The sequence below is a fragment of the Calypte anna genome, chromosome 1 (genome assembly GCF_003957555.1).
Source record: "Calypte anna isolate BGI_N300 chromosome 1, bCalAnn1_v1.p, whole genome shotgun sequence".
Taxonomy (NCBI): Eukaryota; Metazoa; Chordata; class Aves; order Apodiformes; family Trochilidae; genus Calypte; species Calypte anna.
This window is the reverse complement of record NC_044244.1, coordinates 134,360,431-134,381,470: the sequence shown is the minus strand read 5'-3', so window position 1 is coordinate 134,381,470 and position 21,040 is coordinate 134,360,431. Positions and strand designations below refer to the sequence as shown.

At 40.4% G+C, this 21,040-nt stretch overlaps 1 protein-coding gene across 1 annotated transcript in view; it reads left to right on the top strand.

Moving 5' to 3' along the window:
• AFF3 (AF4/FMR2 family member 3) overlaps positions 1–21,040 on the top strand; it is a 333,963-nt gene that overhangs the window by 210,209 nt on the left and 102,714 nt on the right. Inside the window, exon 8 of the mRNA XM_030454711.1 lies at positions 588–639. Coding sequence (XP_030310571.1) covers positions 588–639 — 52 coding nt within the window. The remainder of the gene's footprint in view (positions 1–587; positions 640–21,040) is intronic.

The following is a 21,040-nucleotide window of genomic DNA, read 5'->3' as shown; positions in this document are numbered from 1 at the left end:
CCAATCACTTGGGTACTTGACATCTCCTGGGGCTGGACACCTAAGCCAAAATATACAGAAATAGCAAAGAAGGCTTTCCCAGCCCCCACTTACAGGAGCTGCAGATCAGATCCTTAGTCTGTCAAAATAAATGTGAACCCAAATGCCCATTGGCAGCATTGTGTCCTGATCACTGCCTTATTATCTTCTGCTGGTGCTGTTCTCCCATGTGTGAAATAATTACTGTTCCTGGAGCAGGGTTTTGGAGTCCATGCATGTTGGATGGGGTGAGCTACCAATAGCAGAGCTGCAGGGCTCTAGAGAAGTCCATTCCATGGCTCCAAGGTCTGCTAGTCCTGGTGAAGCTGAGTTCTCTAAACAGCCTTTCTTGTGGTATTTCCTTACCTGACATTTCCAGAGTAAATGTGCCAGTGACAAGAGAAGTCAAGTCAGGGTTGACTCCCCTCTTACTGCGACTGCTTCAGCAGTGGTGTGCATGTGTGGCAAGAGTGGTCAGCACTACCAGCGAATAAAATGTTGATGTGTCACATCTGAGCAGTTTCTATATTCACCCATTTCTGATGTCATTCTCTTCTTTTCTTTTAAAGGGAAAAGTGATGTAGAGCCAAAGAGTCCAGAGAAAAGTGCAACCCATACATCGTAAGTCACTTTTGCATTTAAGATTAGAGATGGCAGCTGTGTTTTTATCAGATCTGTTGGGCAAAATAGAATTTGTTTGTTTTCATTAAGATAAAGCTCTTTCACTGATGCTTTTCTTAAAAAGGCTTTTTAGATAATGACTCAATATTAATTATTCCGAGAGTTTCTGCATGCTAGTAAGTCGAAGATCTTTGCGAGTAAAATGGCTCCATATCACACTGAATATATAGGTGATGATTTTTGTGGGTGTGTGAGTCTGGCCTTTACAACCTGACTTTAACATACCTTAATGCTGCTGGAGTTTGTCACACTTACTAAAAAACATCATGTCACATATGCCTTTGATGTACTGATGTAATTTTAAAAGACTGCAGTCTGCAGCTTCACCTCTGAATTACTTGAAATCCAATTACAGCTATCTCTGGTCTCTCACGATTTTGTTGATGTTTTTGAATTAACAAAAGAAGTCGAGAAATAGATAGGAACAGGCACTTGTAATATATCAGTGTTCACCTTCACTGTAGTGCAACAATAGAAGCTTTTACCATTTTTAACTCTAGTATACAAAGGACTGAATTGTTGTGCCAATGTAAACCAGTCTATGAAACAGATGGGCTGCAAGTTTAAAAAAAAAAATAGCATCAGTCATCCAAACTGAGCTAGATAAGTGAATTCCTTTAATAACTACTAGGCAGCATCACTATGAATTTCTGTGAAAACATTCACCTTTTTAATCCCATTTGAGAGAGGGAAGTTCTTGTAACAGTCAGTCATGTGAATTTTAGAGTGCATCTTGCCCATAATTTATGTCTTCTGATTCCTGTTATTTAAATTCCGAGCATTATATCATGTAAATCTTGCAAGGTGTCACCATTTGTTACATGGCCAAAAGTAGTCACAGAAGGAGGCACAATAATGATGATTTATTGTGGGATGTTTTGATTTCTGCTGCAAATACGCATTAAAAATCTTCTGGAAATGAATCTAGAAACAGATTTGAGATGGTATAAGAAATGGCTTGTCCTGCAGATTGTGCTGTGGAATGTAATTACAGTGTGGGAGCATATTTAGCCAAACTTATTAAATGAATTAAGCATTAGCAGCCTTATGCCTTCTGATAGCATGATTGCTGGGAATGGTTAATAGAATTATTCCAATAATTACCATTTTTAAAAACAATATCACAATAAAGACCAAAAGAAGAAGGGTTTTAATGCCATCTGGAGGTATTTTGGAGAAATGAACACATTTATTTTTCCTGATATTTAGAAATATGTAAAACATAGGCCATCCTCCAAAGTGTTTTTTCTAGTTAGTTGTTATTTTATTCACAAGCAATGTTTTTTACTTTCCTTTTTCTTCTTCATAGGATTAAAATCCTGTAAGATCTCTGAATGCACAATAGGGGTGCATCTGAACCCAGAATATGGGTTCACATATCAGCCCAAATGTATTTATGATTTTGGTTTGAGACTACATATTGTGTTATATAGTGTGCTGTATTAGATACAGCAGGGTTTAGTATTTCTTTAGGTGTGAAAAGTTTCTTGCCTAATAAGAGATCTTAGTACAAGCTTCAGAAACTGCACTGTCTACTGGATATAGTGCATTTACGATGCTTATCTTTAAATTGTTACAATATGCTAAGGCTAACCCACAGCAGATATTGGTTCCCAGAGCAATTTTTAGAAGTAGAAATGACTGGTTGCCACTGATAAATAACGGTGTTCAAGTAGCAGAGGCCCCTTCAGTTAGGGAAATTTTTCGTAAGGAAAAGAAGGCATGAGAGAAAGGAGGAGAGGAAAAGAAGGAATCCAGCAAGTGTTGTGCTGAAAGAGAAGGAAGAAATTTAGAGGTATGCAGCTAGGGAGGAAAAGGAACGACAAAAGCCAAATTTTCAGAAAGAGAAAAGTGACAGCAGTAGAAAAAAAAACAGAGGTCAAACACTGGAAATGAGAAGGAACAAAAGCTATTAGCTTTTTAAAACTATTTTTTATAAAATAAAAATATTTTTGCTGAGTAGAGAGTTGGATACCCCATTTTTACAGTGAAGCAAATTAACTCATGTTGCTGTGTAGGTGCACACCAATGCCCCCGTTGTCTTTCTGCTACCTTCTGTTGCCCTTCCCCAAACTTCTTCTCATTTCCACCTTCTTCTAGGACAGACTTTTATCTCTGGTTCACAGGCAGTGAATAGAGATTTTCTCTGTTCTTTTGGGGATGATGCAGCTCACACCCATGCACAAGATGCACAACCAGAAGGACCGAGAGTGCACACATAGAGGTAGATGCATGAGGGCATGTGTTTGGGTCCATCTGCAATCATGAACATGCTCTTCCCCTCTGTATGTGCAGAAGACCTTGCACACCTCCCCTGAGAATGCAGGAGGTGTCTGGTTGGTATCTCCTGGCTGGGGTGCTAAAAAGGAGTGACATAGAAGAAACTGTGGAGAACTGTGTCACGAATTCACTGTGAAATTGTTTTGTTGTGAATTGGTGCTTCCTTGTGAAAATGGAACAAACAGCAGCAAAAAATGCCCACAAAGCAAGTCACATCAGCCTATATTTAAAAAAAAAAAAAAAAAAAAAAAAAAAAAAAAAAGCAGAAGAGACAAGGAGGAGTAAATTAATGTTACTTTCTCACAAATGTCTTTTTCATTTCACTCAGGCATGTTACAAGCCACACAGTCAAGCCAAGCTTATATGACTCAATGGCAGTTAATTCATCCTTGGTGCAGATTTACTGCCTCCATCCAAACATTATTTATGCAGCTTCAAAGGACAGGTTGATTACCCTCCTGAATCAGGCAGTGAGGCGCTCATGAATTGAACATTTAAATGAAGTTTTCCCTCAAGCCTTGTCCACTGAGCTTCAGATCCTCAAAACCAGGTATCATCCTGTCACCTGCAGCCCTGGAGTCAAAGGTGCTACCCATAACTCCAAGACTATACAAACCTAGAGCACAGGACATGTGGTGGCCTTTTTGGAGGGATTTGAAAACAGTAAAGGCATCATTCTGAATAGCATTATGCACAGGTGGTTTATTTTTTTTCTGTCTGCATCAGCTCGGTATGACATTGCTCTCCACTGATAATAATATTAAACATTCAGAAACTGGTACGCATTAGGTGATGCTCATTAATTGTTGCAACACCCTAATGAGGCAGATAAATAAGAGCAATTATAATGCTAGAAATAACTGAGATAGATATAGGAGAATGATGTGAAAGTGGGGAAGAAGTCAGAGCAGAGCTGCATCCTTTGGCATTATATTCCTGGGGCCTTCACCACCTTGGCATGCACAATGACCACCTCAAGTGGCACTGAAGAATTGCAGCAGAAGCTGCAAACACTACAAAGGTTTGTCCAGAGTCTCCCTCAGTTGATTCATGTTCCTTGTAATTGAATTCTGTTAAAGCCATGAGAATTCCTTCTTCATGGAGGAAGTTTGTTGTTGTACACTTAATATATATAGCTCTCTACAGTTCATCTGCATACAGCTTCACTGTGTGGTTCTAAACTTTCAGGATTGTTCAGAAATATCCAATAATGTTTTGTTCCTTTGGTTTTGTGATGGAAGGTTCAAATTTCTAGTGGTCAGATTTTGTCATAAACATCTAACTTTTATTAAAAACTTTCCCCTCCCTGGTTTTACCAGTTAAGGTCTGAAGGCCTGTGCTAATGAGGTTGAGAGGAATGGAGAAGGAGTGCTGTTATTCTTTTATATTTTCAGATACAGGATCTTAGCCCTTCTTTAGCAAAAGAATTATCCATTGGGTAAACCTTGCAACATTGCCATTAAAACCTTGAATTTTATAAAATGTCTGTGCCAGAAAAAGTGATTTTATCCAGTTCATGTGTTTCAGAGTACAGTGAGGTGCCACAGAAACTCCTCCCTAAGCCAAGGGTCTGAGATCTTCCATCCTCCCAGTTGCAAAATATGACAATAATTCAAAAAGGGCACAGCTACACAAAGCTCTCAGCAAGACTCCCGCTCTTGGGATGACTTTCAATGCACTGTCTGTTGTGATGTTCTTCAGTACCTTTGTGTTTGTAAATGATTTCCAGTTTAGACTACCCAAGGTTAATCATGCCTGACTGTGATTCACTGCTATGCATTTACCTCGACATTTCTAGTGCACTTACTTAATGATATCAGGGCCAGAACTAGATACCTCGGTGCTGTCTCTTTATTATACCTCCTACAATTGTTTTCATGCTGAGCTGCTCCAGATTTTTCCCTCCCTTTTTACAAGTCAATTAACCAAGATTGAGGGAGGCTTTTATAATTTATGGCAGTTATGGAAGTTTTGTCCTTTGCTGATACTCTCTGAAATTCACAGTGATATCAGTGTGTGTGTATGTGTTTGCTCGTTTGCCTTTCCAGGCAGAAATAGATGTTGGCTCTGTTCCTTCCCTGCACCCGTCCCCATCACCTGGTGAATAGTTTGCTTAGGGGGATCTTCATTAAGAGTACCAAATTCAGCAGCTTCCAAGCTGCCCATTTGCAGAGATTAGTGCTACAGTCTCTTGTCCATGCTGCTATTTTTTTCTCATCATGCTTATTCTCCTTGAGGAAGGAAATAGGAAATTGGAAATGGGTTCCTGGAGCAACATCACTGTTGTTCTTGCTTCATGCAACCTATGTCTGTACTGGGGTGAGCATCACCGGTTGGTTTCTTGCCTTTTCTTCCTCTCTTCTGTCCTGCCCTTTGTATCTTCAGAATGACTCACAAATTCAAGAGAGAAAAACTCCAGCTTGGTTTCCCTTCCTGCAGATGGGAAGACAGGGGAATTACAGGGTCCCTCCAAACAAGAGTGAGAACCAGTTTCAAGTGCAGGAGATGAACTAGAGCGAGTGCTGCCAACAAGTGCTGCTCTTAGCTCCCAGGGAGTTTGGCCTCACATCTGGGTGATATGTGGTCTTGAGCCAGGACCTAAAGTGTCTCAGGCAGCAACCTGAGTGAGCAACAAAGTTGGAAAAGGTGCCTTAACCCCACTTCACTTCACCAAAAGGTCTGATGCAAGTTATTTAAAGTTAGCCTTGGCTTTCCCCCATCTAAAATAATAATTAGACCAACATAAAAACTATAATCTCATTAATATCTGTACAAAGTGTTGGGAAATGTAAATGTTCTGTAAAAATGGCTTACTGGATTACTGATCCAGAACAGTAAAGGAAATGAGTGGCAATTTAAGTGTTTAAGACAGACTTAGGTAGTAAGTGGTAAATGTCCTGAGGAGTGTTAGGTGTACAGAGAGGGGGAGACTCCTCTCCCGGGTTCTTTCAGACTAAATGAGCACAAGCAGACCCTGTCCAAGTGCCACATCCCAGTTGTCCACCCCAGACTTGCAATCTTAGCTTCCTGGGGCATCAGATACTCAAATGAGAAGGATTTGGCTTTTGTCTGGCTGAGTGGGAGGGAAAGATGGCAAACAGGGCAAGGGGCAAAGCATGCAAGCTACAGAGGAAGAAAACCCTTCCAGTGGTACATCTTAGGCATCCTTCTGTTTGTTTGCCAAAAGAACCATGACGGGTCAAATCAACTGAACCAGAAAATAGCTAACAGATGGGTCTGGAGGACAATGTAATGGATGAAATACAGGCAACTGAGGAAGTCAGTTCCAAGAAAACAGTTCAAAATTTATGAGCTATAATCCACCTTTGGCTTTCAGATTAAGGTAAGAGGGCAATTTCCTAAACAGTCTTCTGGAGCTCAAGTTATGGGCATTTTAGAGGATAAGGGCATCTGCAGCAGACACATGTTGGCCAGTGATTTGGTGATGCCAAATCTCTTTTAGTGCCTCCGTGGGCTCTATTAAGGGCTGCCATGAGCATATCAGCCTACTTTTGAGCCACAGATGTGCCTTCTCTCCCCCATTCACAATTTGAATGTTGAAACAACGCAATATGAAATCACATCCTTGAAGTTAATTTTTAAGGTATATTGTTTTTTAAAACACCAGTGCATTGTATTGTCAATGGCTTTTAGTGTACATCTGTGATGTTTCTGAGAAGCCTTACAGACCATGCTAAAAAAAAAAAAAAAAAAGAAAGTAAAAAAATGATGAATGAAGGCAGTGTTTTTCAGAGCGATGGAGGTCTTGAAAACTGTAGAAGTCAAAGTCTGGTGTTTATCCATGAACCAAGTTGTTGGCAGAAGAAGGCTGGTTTCATTGCACTATCCCACCTGTTTACTTGAGCCTCAGCTCACAGAGCAAACCCCTAACACTGCCAGACTGTCACTCTGCTCAGCTAGTCCAGCAAGAACAGCTAAAATTTTAAAACACACTCCTCAGTTCTCAAATTCCCATGAAAAAGTTCTTTTTTCTTCCCTCTCCCCTGAAGAATTACCCTCACTCCATGTACAAAGCATTTCTCTGTGTATTAAATATATAGACTGTTAAAAAATACAATTCCATCATAACTTCTCATTCCAAGAAACAAACTTATTTCACCTACTTGATTCAGCAGAGCCACTTCTGTATTGTCACAATGCTGATGGGAGCCTTGCCTGCCAATACCTAACATTTTCTGTGTAGAAATCTTTTGGATTTGTGCTGCACAATGCTGCTGATACTTCACAGAAAAAAACGTACTGTAAGTTGATACCAAGAAATCTGTTTTCTTCAAATGCTGCAAAGACATTTTCTTGGAAGACATTTGCTCACATGGATCTTGACTGAATATGCCTTTGAAGTGTAGCAAAGCTAGGGAGGAGGAATGGATTGGTAGTTTTGGTGAATTTTTTTCCCTGTAAAAATTACAGTTGTATAGCAAAGAAATTACAAATAAAATTTTAAAAAGCAAACAAAAGCAAAAAAAAAAAAAACCCAAATCAAAACCAGAAACATATTAAGCCGTATAAAAAGATATGGAAAACATGATGTCCATGAAAGCAGATGAGATGGGGCTTACTTGTTTGGTTTGGAAGAAAAACACCTGGAAGCCCAAATCTAACCTTAATTGCAGCTGTGGTTCTCCTGGGACAAAATTCAGCTTCCGCTGAGTTTGAGTCAGACAAAAAGAAGCTTTATCTGAGATGTCAGCAGGCATGGGGATAGATGAATGCAAAATAAAAGCACTGCTGAGGTCTGGGGAAGTTTTGTGATTGATTTACGTGGGGTGAGATAGGGCCTTTGCTGTCCTATTTTTAAATGCTAGCCCTCTCTTTTACCAGATATAGCCCATAGCTCAAGATAACCACCCTTATCTCTGCAGGGCTCAGCACAGAGATTTATTTATAAAGTCCTCTTGATCCAGGCCCTCTTGTTTAGCACCTTCACCTTTACTATCTACCTGTACTCTGCATGCTGGAAAGAAAAATAATTAGTCAGGAAAAGCTGCCCTCATTTTGATGCCACCCTTGCCTCAGTGCTGAAGGGGAAAGTGGTTTAAGGCAAGAGACGCCCTCACTTCAAGACAGGCTCCTTTGTCCCACTGGAAAACTTACTATAGTGCTTAGGCATTATTTTTACATTTTATACAAAGTGAAAAATGTTTCTGTACCATTTAACAACACTTAGTATAAAACTGACCGATTTAACTGGCTAAAATATTGTCATGCTTGAGGAAATGTTTTCCTGTATTGCACCAAAAGCGTATTATTTTTCTCTTAGGCACTGTTTTCCTTGGACTTTGTCATTTGTAAGGGACTAATTGGGAGTTTTGAATGTATTATATATTAGCTCTGAATACAGTGGTTAAAGAGAGGTTGCCAGGAAAATCAGGAGATGCGAATACCTGGGAGGAAGTCTGTTTCATCGGAAATGCTGCCAGGAAGGCAGGCACCATCGACCCTGCTCTGTATTTTTTCTCCGTAGAAAATGATAAATGGAAGCTCAGCGTCTCACACATCGGAGTCACGATGTGCATGGTGGTGTTTTTGCCAGGCTAAAATTCCTGGTTGCCAGGGTAACATGTTTTGGAAATCCTCTACCCTGGGCGAAAGCCGCTTGCAACTTGAAACCCTGCGGGGCTGATGCTCAGCGGGGACACCAGCACTGCTTGGTGCGGGGGGCTTCACCCAGGGATTTCAGGCAGGGAAACAAAACAAAATGGGTCCAAAAGATGAGAAAGGCAATGGGGAGTGTTCAGTAATTCCAGGCTCTCATAACCTGATTTTTTTCCCACACCATCACCATGTCTCATTGTCATGGTGTGTGTGTGTGGGGGGGGGTGTTACCTCGTCCCGGGAATGAATCGATGGGTGATGGAAAGCTGAGAGGTGTGTACGCCTGAAGGGTGGGGAGACAAGGAGAGCAATAGTGGGAGAAAGAGAGATACAGTATTCTGGCCACCTGCCAAGAAAAATAACTAACATTTTGCAAAGGAGAAATCCTAAGACTGAGGTCATAGTATGGAAAAAGTCTGTTTCACAGACTCTTGAGCCTGAATGCAGGCCAAGTTTTTTATGGGGGTTTTTTGGTGGTTTTTTCTTTTTTTTTTTTTTTTTTTTTTTTTAGATGCAGGCATCCTATTAACATTTGAACACTAAAGCTCGTCCAGGAATGGAAAGATTTTGGAATTTAAAGTGCCTTAGTTTTTTACTTTGTTGGTACACGGATATTTTTTTTTATTACAGGAAAGTGAGGTTTTGAATAAGAAGCTCCCTCATTTTGCTTTTAATTTATTTTACAACTATGAAGAACAAATCAAGGGAATCTAAAGAAGTGCCTGTTTCTCCCACAGAGTGACCAGCTCAAAAATAAGAGCATTCTCAAGCTTGTTGGACAACTTATTTGCCATGCAAAATACAAAAAGATACTGAAACCTGGAATGATGATGACTTTTCCTGTGTGGAAAAGTCCTACTGTTCAGCCATGAATAGCTATGATTTTTATAAAAACCTTTATAGTAGCAAGCTGACAGTTTCATGACAAATTACTTTTTATACCTAACTAAACCAATTAATGAAGCTCTGCCTTAATCTCTGGATTTGGATTAAATGTCAGAGTGTGGATGTTTTCTAACTGGGGAAAAATATAACTCTTTGGATTCTTAGGATGTTATTGCAAGCAAGTTTTCTGGTCTTTGATTTGCTAAGCTACAACTGGAGTCTGCCTTCCTCAGGGTAAGAATATTTCCACATTATCATTCCACCTGTGGTATTTTAAGAGGGAAACTATTATATCTTGGTTCATATCTCGACTTTGTGCATTCTGTTCTTTGTTTAGTATGCAGACAAGCTTCATCTCCCACAAGAGATGTGGAATATATTTATTGGCAATTTAGAATTTCTGATACATTTGACAAGCAAGCAGGGTGACACACTGAAGCTATCAAAGCTGGAGATGAATCAGGACAAAGGTTTGGATGAGGCATATTGTTCCTGAGATTAAAAAGAGTTATACTTGCTGATCAGTCCAAAATCAAGGCAACTGTACCACTGACTTACAAAGATAAAAGCTAAGTTTTTCCAAGCAAAAAACCTGCAACCAACCAACCAAAAAAAAAAAAATCCTACATGATTTGATTGGCCCACAGACTGTTTATGGCAAAATAGTAGAATTAGACCTGACATTTCTGCATGCTGATTTTTATTAGTTTTGTAAGATATTTTTTCAGGATTTATTTGTGCTGATTCTCCCTTTCATGGCATAAGCTGTAAGCAATTGTAGGTAGAGAGAAGGAATCTTTGACATATTTCTTCAGAGATATACTTGAGGAGGTGTGATAGATCAAGTATACCAAATTAGAACAGAACTAATCTGTTACTGTTAAGCATGTGGACTTTCAATGTATTTAATTGTATTAGAATTTAGTGCAACTATGGATGAAAATCCTGTACATTCAATATCACTTTTCCAAATATCAAAGCAGACAATTCAGCACAAATAGTCTCTTAAAAGTATTTCATAGCATTATACAGACAAAGGATGACCAGATTACCCCTATGTACCTTGTTTGATGATCATTTTTGTGCCATTTATAATGGCTGAAGTTTAGGGGGGGGGAAGGCCTTCTGTCCTGAAGCCCCCTGGAAAGATGAGGCAGGCAACCCAGACATGCCACCGGCCTTCAGGTAGTTCAGACAGAGGCCCAGTACCAGGGTCTGGTTGGGAATTCCAGGACATCACAGAATGTAACCTTAAAAATAATTTGTCACCACCCTGGTCTGTTTTAACTGTTGGACTTAAAAAAAAAAAGACAGCTCATATAAAATCCACATGCTTTCACCATAACTTACACAATAAATGTAATAATAGACACAAACTTTAATACTTGCAATCACTGCAAGCAACAGCAATTTCTTTAGACTTCTGTGGAAGGAAGGATGAAGCTTTTTGCCACAAAAACCCTGGGCTCTCCCTCTGTCACAGAGCGAGGTTTTCTTTCAGCATTACCGTTTGCAAGACCAGGAGTTCCTGTGGGTACCTAGACTTGTGTTTATGCTGTGCTACCCATCACTAGCTCATTTCAGAAGCATTTCCTCACAAGCTGCGTGCTTTACTGTGAGCAGTCTCAGGGGAGCAGGATGACTTGCACATGTAGAAAAAGTGGCCTGTCACAGAGTGACTGCATATGGAAAGACCAAGGGAAAAAAAAAAAAGAAGAACCTGTGTTTGTTAGGGCGAAGGTCTGCTTCTTCTCCCCATCCCTCACAGCTGCCACTGGCACAGTCATGGTCACCTCCCATGGCACAGTCATCCCCGTGCAGCTCCAGGGAGCAAGGGGTCCAGTGCCAAGGCCAGGAGACAGACAGTCACACAGAAGGGACTGCCTTCCCTCCTCTGAAGAGCTCTGCTTTTTCAGGCTTTGTATTCAGGAGAAAGAAATCTCTCCCTCAGCCTGTCCTGTAGGTTTCCTTACTGTCAAAGAGTGGTTGGCTAATACCACTCATCAGCAAGCATCCTAATATAATAAGCCCTGTAAGCACCCACAGCAGCCTCCTGTGATTGATGCTGAGTAGCCAGGAGTCAGGAACAAAATTTTGAGCTCTGAAGCCTGGGAGACAGTGAAATAAAGAGAGAAAGGGAAGGATTTGAGGCATAGTAGCAGAAGACTTGTCAGCCAGATATGATTTTTAAAGACTTTTATTATTATATGTAACACGACAGACTAAGCAAATACAAAGACATATGTAGTACATAAACCATGAGCTCCCACAAAGCTGGGAGGTAAAGGTTAGATTGGTAGAAGGACCTGAAATACTGATACTATTCCCAACTTGTATACGTCTCCTTAAGACCACAATATGTGGATGAGTTAATAACCATCATTGCCAGGCTCTATGGAAAAAGCAACATCCCTCCTTTTAAAATTATTTTGGTTCATTTTTATCCAGCAGAAGTGGCCAAATGCTTACTTAGCACGATCCCATTTTGCTCAATGATGTTGCAGAGCTATGAATTCACTATGAAAAGCACAACTGTTTCTGTTCCTTGAAGAACACAGAAGCTTTGGTCCCTAGCTGGAAAGCAAATACCTCTTGCTCAAGCTTCTTATGCTTTTCTACTGGAGAAAATTTTTAATCTCATCTTATTTCTTTGCCTGTCATTCACTCAGAGTTTTATCCAAATAAATCTTTGGTTCTTTTCAAAGAACATCTTCCCTATGAGTTGCATTAGCATAAAAAACTCACCAAGAACAGAGCGGTCCAGGCTGACACTCTTGGTTTCCAACAGAGAAGCAACTGCATGAACCTTATCCTGCAATTCTGCAGCTCAGATAATTAAGTGTTTCATGTCCTAAGAACTTGCTGCCTCCCAAAGCTGAGGAGAGGGAGCTGGCAGGCCCCATTCCCATCTTTGGCCACTAGACACAGTGACGTTCAGAGACTTTCCACCCATCACACTGTGCTACACAGCTTTTCCTCTCTCCCCATCTTACAGACTTGGTGAAATTATGTAGCATGAAAAATTAACCCCACTGTTCTTGGAATACAGCTGGGTAGTGTGTGGCCTCATCTGTTGCTACAGGGGAATATGCTTTTGCTGCTTTGGTAGCAGAGTCCCTGTGGATGGGGAACAGGAATGCTCAGTAGCACAAACCCTGGGCAGCACATCTCCAACCCCACATCACTGCATACTCTACCCCTGTCCTCAGGCATCTCAGCCTCTATGCACAGTATGATTTCTGATTTCTCTTTCTCTGTCTTGTTACCTGCTGTCTAATCTGTTCCATCCACCACCCCTTTTGCTTTTCTTTCCTTCCTTTTTCTTTCTGGCTGCACACTCTCTGTTGCTCTCCTACCATACCACTCCTGATTTTATCAGGTTCATCACCTCATTCCTCCTTTTTTTCACCTCTGCTGGTCTTCTGGTTCTCCACTTTCCCCCACAAAACATATCCCCACATCTTTGGAAAAAGAGAAGACATAAAGAGATAAATGTAACAGGAGACCCATAAATATACTCATGGCAGGTCAGGCCCCTGGATTTCTGCATATGCCTCATCACCTCATGTTTTCTCCTTTGTCCCTTGATTCCTCTGCTGTGTCATCTTTGCTTCATGGTAAATTACTGGGCTGAAGACTAACTTTTAACTGCTTTTTGTCAGGTGCCCAGGAGTGGCCCAGTCTTCTTTGGGGCACTTCTCTTTTAAGAATCACCAAAGAAGAAAGGAGAGTGAGAGAGAGATAGAGATCAATATGGAGAAAAGTTTTACTAAGCTACAAAAATGCTTTCCTTTTATAACTTTCAGCATGATTGGCAGATAGGTTTATTTAATCAAATTGCCTTTTCTGTCAGTGTATTATTTAACAAGAGAGTTCTATTTTATTTTTTTTTTTTTTATTGCATAGGCAATGTGGAAGCATTTGAGAATTTCTGATATGCTATTTACTCACCCATTATGCTGGGAATCAGTTTCATTTCCATGTCAGCAGTGGAATTAATAATCGTAACAGTTATTTGTCACAGAATGATCTATTTGGGGATTTTCTTGGCAAACTGTGATATATCCCCCTCCCTTTCATCAGAGAAGGAAGTTTTAAGAAATAATTCAAATTTCAATGTGTTTTTGTTTTGATTATCCCTTTCAGGCTGATGGTAAAAGTACATATTTTCAGGGTTTAGTTCAGCATTGAATCCTGAATATGAAACTCTTTACTACTTTACTCTTTTGGGGACAGAGTGGCTGGAGAGCAGCCAGGCAGAAAGGGACCTGGGAGTCTGCATCGACAAGAAACTGAACATGAGCCAGCAGTGTGCCCAGGTGGCCAAGAAGGCCAATGGCATCCTGGCCTGTATCAAAAACAGCGTCACCAGCAGGTCCAGGGAGGTGATTCTGCCCCTGTACTCAGCGCTGGTTAGGCCACACCTCGAGTACTGTGTCCAGTTCTGGGCCCCTCAGTTTAAGAAGGATGTAGAGGTCCTGGAACAGGTCCAAAGGAGGGCAACCAGGCTGGTGAAGGGACTCGAGCACAGGCCCTATGAGGAGAGGCTGAGAGAGCTGGGGCTGTTCAGCCTGAAGAAGAGGAGGCTCAGGGGAGACCTCATTGCTGTCTACAACTACCTGAAAGGAGGCTGTAGCGAGGTGGGAACTGGACTCTTTTCACAGACGACCTTCAACAAGACAAGAGGACGCAGTCTTAAGTTGTGCCAGGGGAGGTTTAGGTTAGATATTAGAAAGAATTTCTTCACGGAGAGGGTGATTAGGCTATGGAATGGACTGCCCGGTGAGGTGGTAGATTCTCCGTCCCTGGAGACATTTAAAAAAAGACTGGATGTGGCACTCAGTGCCATGGTCTAGCAACTGCTCCGGTGGGTCAAGGGTTGGACTAGATGATCTCTGAGGTCCCTTCCAACCCGGCTAATTCTATGATTCTATGATTCTATGATACTAGTATAAAATATCCCTACTTTTTTCCCCCCACTTTTTTCACTCAGTTTCTCAAACACTTCCATCAAGGATGGCTCCTCCATTAAAGAGCACCCTCCCTTACTGGAAAGAAAAAAAAAAAAAAAGAGGGAAAGAAAGAAAAAAAAAAGACAGTCCTAGCTTTCCAGAGAGAATGCAAAATGTTGTTTTGGCAGTCATTTTAATTCGGACTGACTTTATTTTACTTTCAGTATTGCACTTCCCCATCAGATAAATAGTTTTCCTGTATGAGAGCAAGGCGTGCCTGAATGGACAGATAGATGTGGCCCAAATCTAGTTCTGCACTAGGTTTCCTTCAGTTCCTTTTGTTATTTGCAGCCCCTTATATATACTTATATATACTTATATGTAAGTAAATAACTGATAAATGAATAAAACCTTGCACTTTTTGATAAGTACTGAGACTTTTTATATGACTTCAAAGTAAGGGCAGGAGCTGTTAAATGAATTGCTTTTTAAATAAAACAGTAAGAGAAATTTTTAAATCCTTCATTGTTCCTTAAAATGTTTTAGTGCCTCATTAATTCTTGATTAGCCTGGTTGTTAAGAGGCCATTATTATGTAGTAATAAGGTGTAGGAAATTACCTCTAGGACTATAGTCAAGTCACACAGACCTGCTATAGTTAGCACCTCATCGGGTGCTGAGACCAAGTGCCAGTGGTATAAATTAGGGCTTTGCTGCCTGCTAGTGGGGCTTGTGGTGGTCTTGTGTGGTGGGCTGTTTGCTGATATAATGTGAGTCCTCTAGGTGCAGAGAACAGAAGATGACCTGACAAAAACCATAACCCTCTTTGCAGCTTCTTATCGTTCAAGGACTCCCCAGTCTTGCCCTTGGCAGAGAAGGGAAACTGCTCTAAAACATTGGAATAAAATGACTTTGCAATTGCATTCATTTAAATAGTTTCAAATATGCCTGAAGCTTGTGCAGATGAAAGTCCAGTCTTTGCTGTGTGTTTTGTTAGGCAGAAAGTGTCATACGAGATTTGGTGCTGGTCCAGCAGTTCCCCCTAACTAATGACCTCCTCAGGTCATTAGTATTTCTTCTAAGCACACAGTCCCTCTTAAAGCCTGCTGCAAACACTGGTTAAGCTAATCATTACTACCCCTTTACAAATAGGGAAATGAGCCTGAGGGGCTATTTTTATTGTGATTTGATGCAACATTAATCAGCATTCTGAAGAAGAGACATACTTAAATGTCCCAGGATGCATATATTTATTTTTCAGTGTGTATAATGCTTTTTTTTCTCTTAAATCTCTTTGAGGTTGATGCTCTAATGCTCGCAGTATGCAGCTTCCATTTGTTACAGAGACCTAATGTAATACAACGTATTTCAGTCTTCACACAGCAGATGAAGCACAGTCCTCAGAGGATGGAGGGCAACCTGGTACCAGTGTGGCTTCTGCCACTTGACCAGCAGACAGGAGTGATGCCCATGGGGTGTGCCAGCCCCTGCTCATCCACCTCTTCTTACTGTCAGGTTTTGGGGGCCTTTTGCACCTCAGAAGTGATGTTGGAGCAAAGCTGCAGGAGGATTATGGCCAGGGTTTCAATCCCAAATACCCGTATTTATTGGTGTGCTTTCAAACTGCTCTGCAACCTTTTCAAGCACCTTGTGTGGTCACTGCTTGTTTTTCATCCAGGTGTGACTGTGTCCCTTGTCCCAGCTCCAAGCACCACACTGACACTGCTTGGGGGTGGACCTGGAGTTGCAAGCAGCTGGATAAGGGCACCTCTGCTCAGGCCCATTTACCCCTTTGCCTACCCAAGAGCTGGTGCTGTGGTATTTCAGCTCCTTCAGGAGCCAAAGTAGCCCCAAGACCTGGGCAGAGTGACTGCTGCAAGCTGTGGGCACTGCTCCCCCTCATCTCCAAGCCACTGGAACCCCAAGCAGCCCAAAGGACATGGGCACAATTGTCACCCACCCTTCCTCAGTATGACAGAAGGGCACTTGGCTTTGGCTGATTTTGGGTGTTCCCACCAAGCTGCCTGGGTCCCTTTAGGGCAGCAAGCCCCCACCCTTGCTGGCAGGCCATCAGGTACCATCACCCCAGCTGCAGTCAGCACCCCACGCAGGGGGCCTATGGCCACATCTCTCTGATGTCCCTTCAGACATCTGCTGAAGTGTGTTTTTTTAATATGCCATGAAAATAACTCGCAGCAAATTGTCATGACTTTTACAAGGATGAGGGGGAAACATGCACCAAAACCAAATACTGAAAAGGTACTTCTGAGTGGAGTTTCAGATCTCACAAGAACAAATGGAAGGAGCAATTGCTCCCCAAACCAAAGACTGTGAGGAGTTAATAACACAAATATAGCAGTAAAGAACATCAAGAGTTAGCAGTCCCAGCATGACAAAAGTTTATTTAATCCTATTCTAAACAAGCAATATAACAAATCCTTGTTAGGAATGAATGATCTCTCACACGTAGCTTAAAATAATCAAATTTTGATTTAAAATGCCAAAATAGGTCAAATGTTATGGGTTCTTCTGGAAGAAATTCAAATCGTCCAGTCCAATTTCATTTTTTATTTGTAACATTTTACAGATGAATAAATGCCTTCTTTACATAAACCCTGCTTACCCTGTTTCAAGCAGGAATGTGTGTTTGCCAGAGAATTTCAGACTCTTAAACACTGACATATTCTGCTCCAGTAGCTCTGCTGTGCTCTGATGGAAGAGATGTTGTTGTACATAGAAAGATACTGTTTCGGCATCTCTTCATCTTCCCACCTTCTCTTCATCCTTCCTTCATTTAAAATGTTTTCCTAGTGCAGGGTCCAAAGTTGAAGTAAACACTGAACAGGATCATGTCTGAGATGATGCCAGGTCCAGTCTGGACCTGGAGTTCTATTCCCCAGTTCTGGATCTGACCAAACAGTGGAATTTTGGATAAAAGACAAGAGTGAATCTCTGTTTTGGCTTCTTCTTTCCTACTGAGTAATACTATTTCCAAATAGTGTCACTATGGAGTGATCATGGGTTTGTTCTCATTTGAGCTCACAAAGTTTTGGGAAATGTAGTTGTGCAGGGATGTCACACTAGGAAACAGTGTGACAGAATAAAGCCCAATAATAAACTGATACCTATCTTGATAGGATGGGTCCTATTTCATGCTAGTTAATGATCCTGATAATAAGGAAAGTAAGTCCTTTTCTTTGGTGGTGAGTAATAAAGCAAAGTTGGGGAAAGTATCAGTAAGAAAATTCTGGCAGAACTTTTTATTCACTCCTTGGCACTTCTTTACATTACATATAGGCATTGATAAAAATACACAGTGAGGACTGTTTGCTGCATCTTCTGTGCAGTAAAACTTTTCTGCTATTAGTGTGAGGATAACAGTACATATAAAAATACAGAATTATTTCTTAAGAATCATAAAGACTCTACTGGAGACAGTCTAAAGGTTAATATTACTTCTAGAAAGTTATTTACATATTTCAAATGTCTTTATTGTCAGACTTCCACATTTTTTGCTATTTTATTCAGTATTTTCATTAGCCATCTGATGAAATATTTAAGTACCTGATAAACCATGTGCAAGTGGAGTATTTTCTCAGTAAAAAAATCATTTGGCTTGAAGGTAATAGAGTGGGATAAATTATTTGCTGATGAAACTGGATTTACTAAAATGACACTGATGGTAAAACTAACCCAATATATTTAGTTTAGGAGATCCACTTTTGACCATTAACATTGTTAGTATTAAATTGAATTCTTTAGAAGTCAAGTGTCATCCTGCATATATATGACTTTTTGCATATATATTGCATAATATAGACACATTTGCTTACAAATTATTTGTGGTTGTAATAAATTAATATTTTATTACCTGAAGGGTTTATTCTAACTTAAATATGAAACAGAGCAAAAACCCACAGCTCTGTCAATACTGAGTGCTGCATGCTTGGTATGGAAGGTTATATTACATTTTATTTCCTCATCCAAAAGTATTTCTGAAATAGTAACGATTGTTTGGATTCAAATCATTAATAAAAAACAGTTAAATAATACATAAGGCCACTTTTTCAAAGGTGGATGATCTACCTACCTATCTATAGGGTCTACTCACTATGTAGAATTCAGTTCCTGGGAACTTGAGTGATGGTTAACCATAAATTTCAAACACATACAGCAATCAACTAGATGTGTAATGAAGCAGATCTAAGCAAGTGATCATAGTTCCAATCTGATTTTGTAAAAAAGAATTTAAAAAAAAAAAAAAAAAAAAAAAAAAAAAAAAAGAAAGAAAAAAAAAAAAAAAAGAAAAAAAGAAAAAAAAAAAAATCCTTGCCTTTCCTCTCAGTCATGTAACAACCTGACAGTGTATTTCCTGCGTGCTTGATTCATACCACTGGCAACACTGCCGTGGTATAGAGGCTTGCTTCTATGGATGGCAGCCTGGCAGCTGATGACAGAAAAAAAATGTTTCACAGAAAGCTTCAATTAACAGTCAATAAGTGCAAAGAAATGAAAGAAACCAGTATGTTTTGTGGGTGCAGATGGAACTCAGACTGAGGCTAGTTTTAGTACTGTGCAAACCAAATTCAATTAACTTCAGAATCAGTGTTTGTAATTGGTATTTTGTTTGATACAATAAAACAAATTGTATGAGTCAACTGAAAGAAACATAAATACATAGTTGCATTCATTGTCTCAGTAAAATGGAAGCAACACATTCAGGGCTAATTGTTTCATTTAGCTTACCTCCCTCCAGAAAGTGCTTGACCAGCCTTATTACAGCACTGCATCCAAGGATATTTGAAATAGTGCTTTTGAAAGAAGAAAATGAAAGCACTTTGAAAATGTGGAATTAATAATTTTACACAGAAATTCAACTTCTTTGGTTATTTAAGGATAAACATTCCTCAGATGTAGCAATTGACAAGAGTTTTGTCCAGTCCTTAGATAATGGCTGAACTATTTACCAGGGAATTTCCCTCAGCTTTGAATCCCTCACTTGAGTCTCCAGTTAGAGCCCCATCCGTTCTTGAACCTTTTTGAAAAATGATTGTCAGTGCTTTTCTCAAGATGACTCAACACTCCAAAGATTTAAGAAAGCATAATCAGACATCATTTAGACTTCTAGATTATTATTTTTTACAAGATGGCTACTGGAATGGTAGAATTTTGTAATCAGAATACAGTTGTGTCTCATTCATTTTTATGCACTACTCCTACTAGTTAAAAAAAGAATATTTCTTTGGATATTACAGCCCTGACACATGATTTTTTTAATATGACTTTTTCTCAGAAACTGCCAGCATGGTATTGCCACCAAACCAAGCTCATGTCCAGAAGAAAATTTAAGAGCAACGATAAAATGAAAGGGGAAAGTAGAAGCCCTTCTTGCAAACAGGGGGTTGTAATAGATATTCTGACATGATATGAATGATGTGGGATGGAAAATTCATAACAGTGTGTAGAAGTGCAACACACACTGTGTAGAAGACTGACCTATAACTCATAAGATAGTGTGTGTCGAGTGAGTTATGAGAGTTGTTCCCCAGTGTATATTTAAAAAGAGGCATTAGGAAGGAGATATAGTATGGTTTGCTATTTGAAAGCTAACTTCATAATTTTATCCAAAAAGTGTTTTTTAAGAAAAATGCATGGTGTTTTGTTTTTTGTTTGGTTGGTTTGTTGTGGCTTTTTTTTATCCAATATATATATACTGCAGTGGGGGTGTTGTATTTCTGCACAGCGTGTGCAGGATCTGAATGTTGGGAATAAATCCCTTCTCCCTCCCCCTTCCCCTCTCTCAAGGAGCAGCCTCAGTTGATTAACTTTGCTGTTGCAATGTCCAAAGGAGATTATTTCTAAGGAAGAGGAATGTTCCAGTTTATTATCTGGATGTGAAACCAGCAGGGCAGATGTGTTCAGTGCCATCAGGCCTCAGGGCAGCTGAAGGTCTGGACCAGGAAGCCCACAAACAAGCCAAGCTCAGCCAGAGCTGCAAAATGCAGTTGGAAATTATAAGTTCTCATGTGAGCAATCACTTCTAAGGTGCAGCTCTGTATGACACAAAGGAATTCTCTGACCTCTGCTCCCATAGATTGAAAGCATTTTTCTCCCCTCCATCAGTGAAGTCCATGGGAACATGCTGGCCCCAGGTGCCAGCACCAGCCTTCAGCTCCCCTGCCCTTGCAGCACCTCTGCCCCCAGCCCTGGTGCTCCCTCAGCAGCCCCTTCCCTCCTTCAGCCCATCTGCTGAAAAACAGCTGACAACTCCTCCTGTATTTTGGTGGGACTGGTGTCAATTTGGAGATGTCTGGCTCATGGGGATTAACTTCTCCCCTTTCAGCATCTTGGGACAAAAAAGAACAGAGGAGAGAGGTGAGGAAAATATCACTAAAACACTATCTCCTAATAAGTTTGTTAGTGTGGCAAGTTTAGTAAAAATCTGGAAACATCCTGGCTGTGGAGGCAACTCCTTTGGGAACAGCACTAGCCCAGTCTCTCAGCTGGACACACAGGGTGCAGCTCTCTGTAATGAGCAGCAATCCATTCACCCTGTGGGACAGATTATTGCTCAGCATTTCAGTCAGGAGCTCAGGTTGCTGTTTCTAG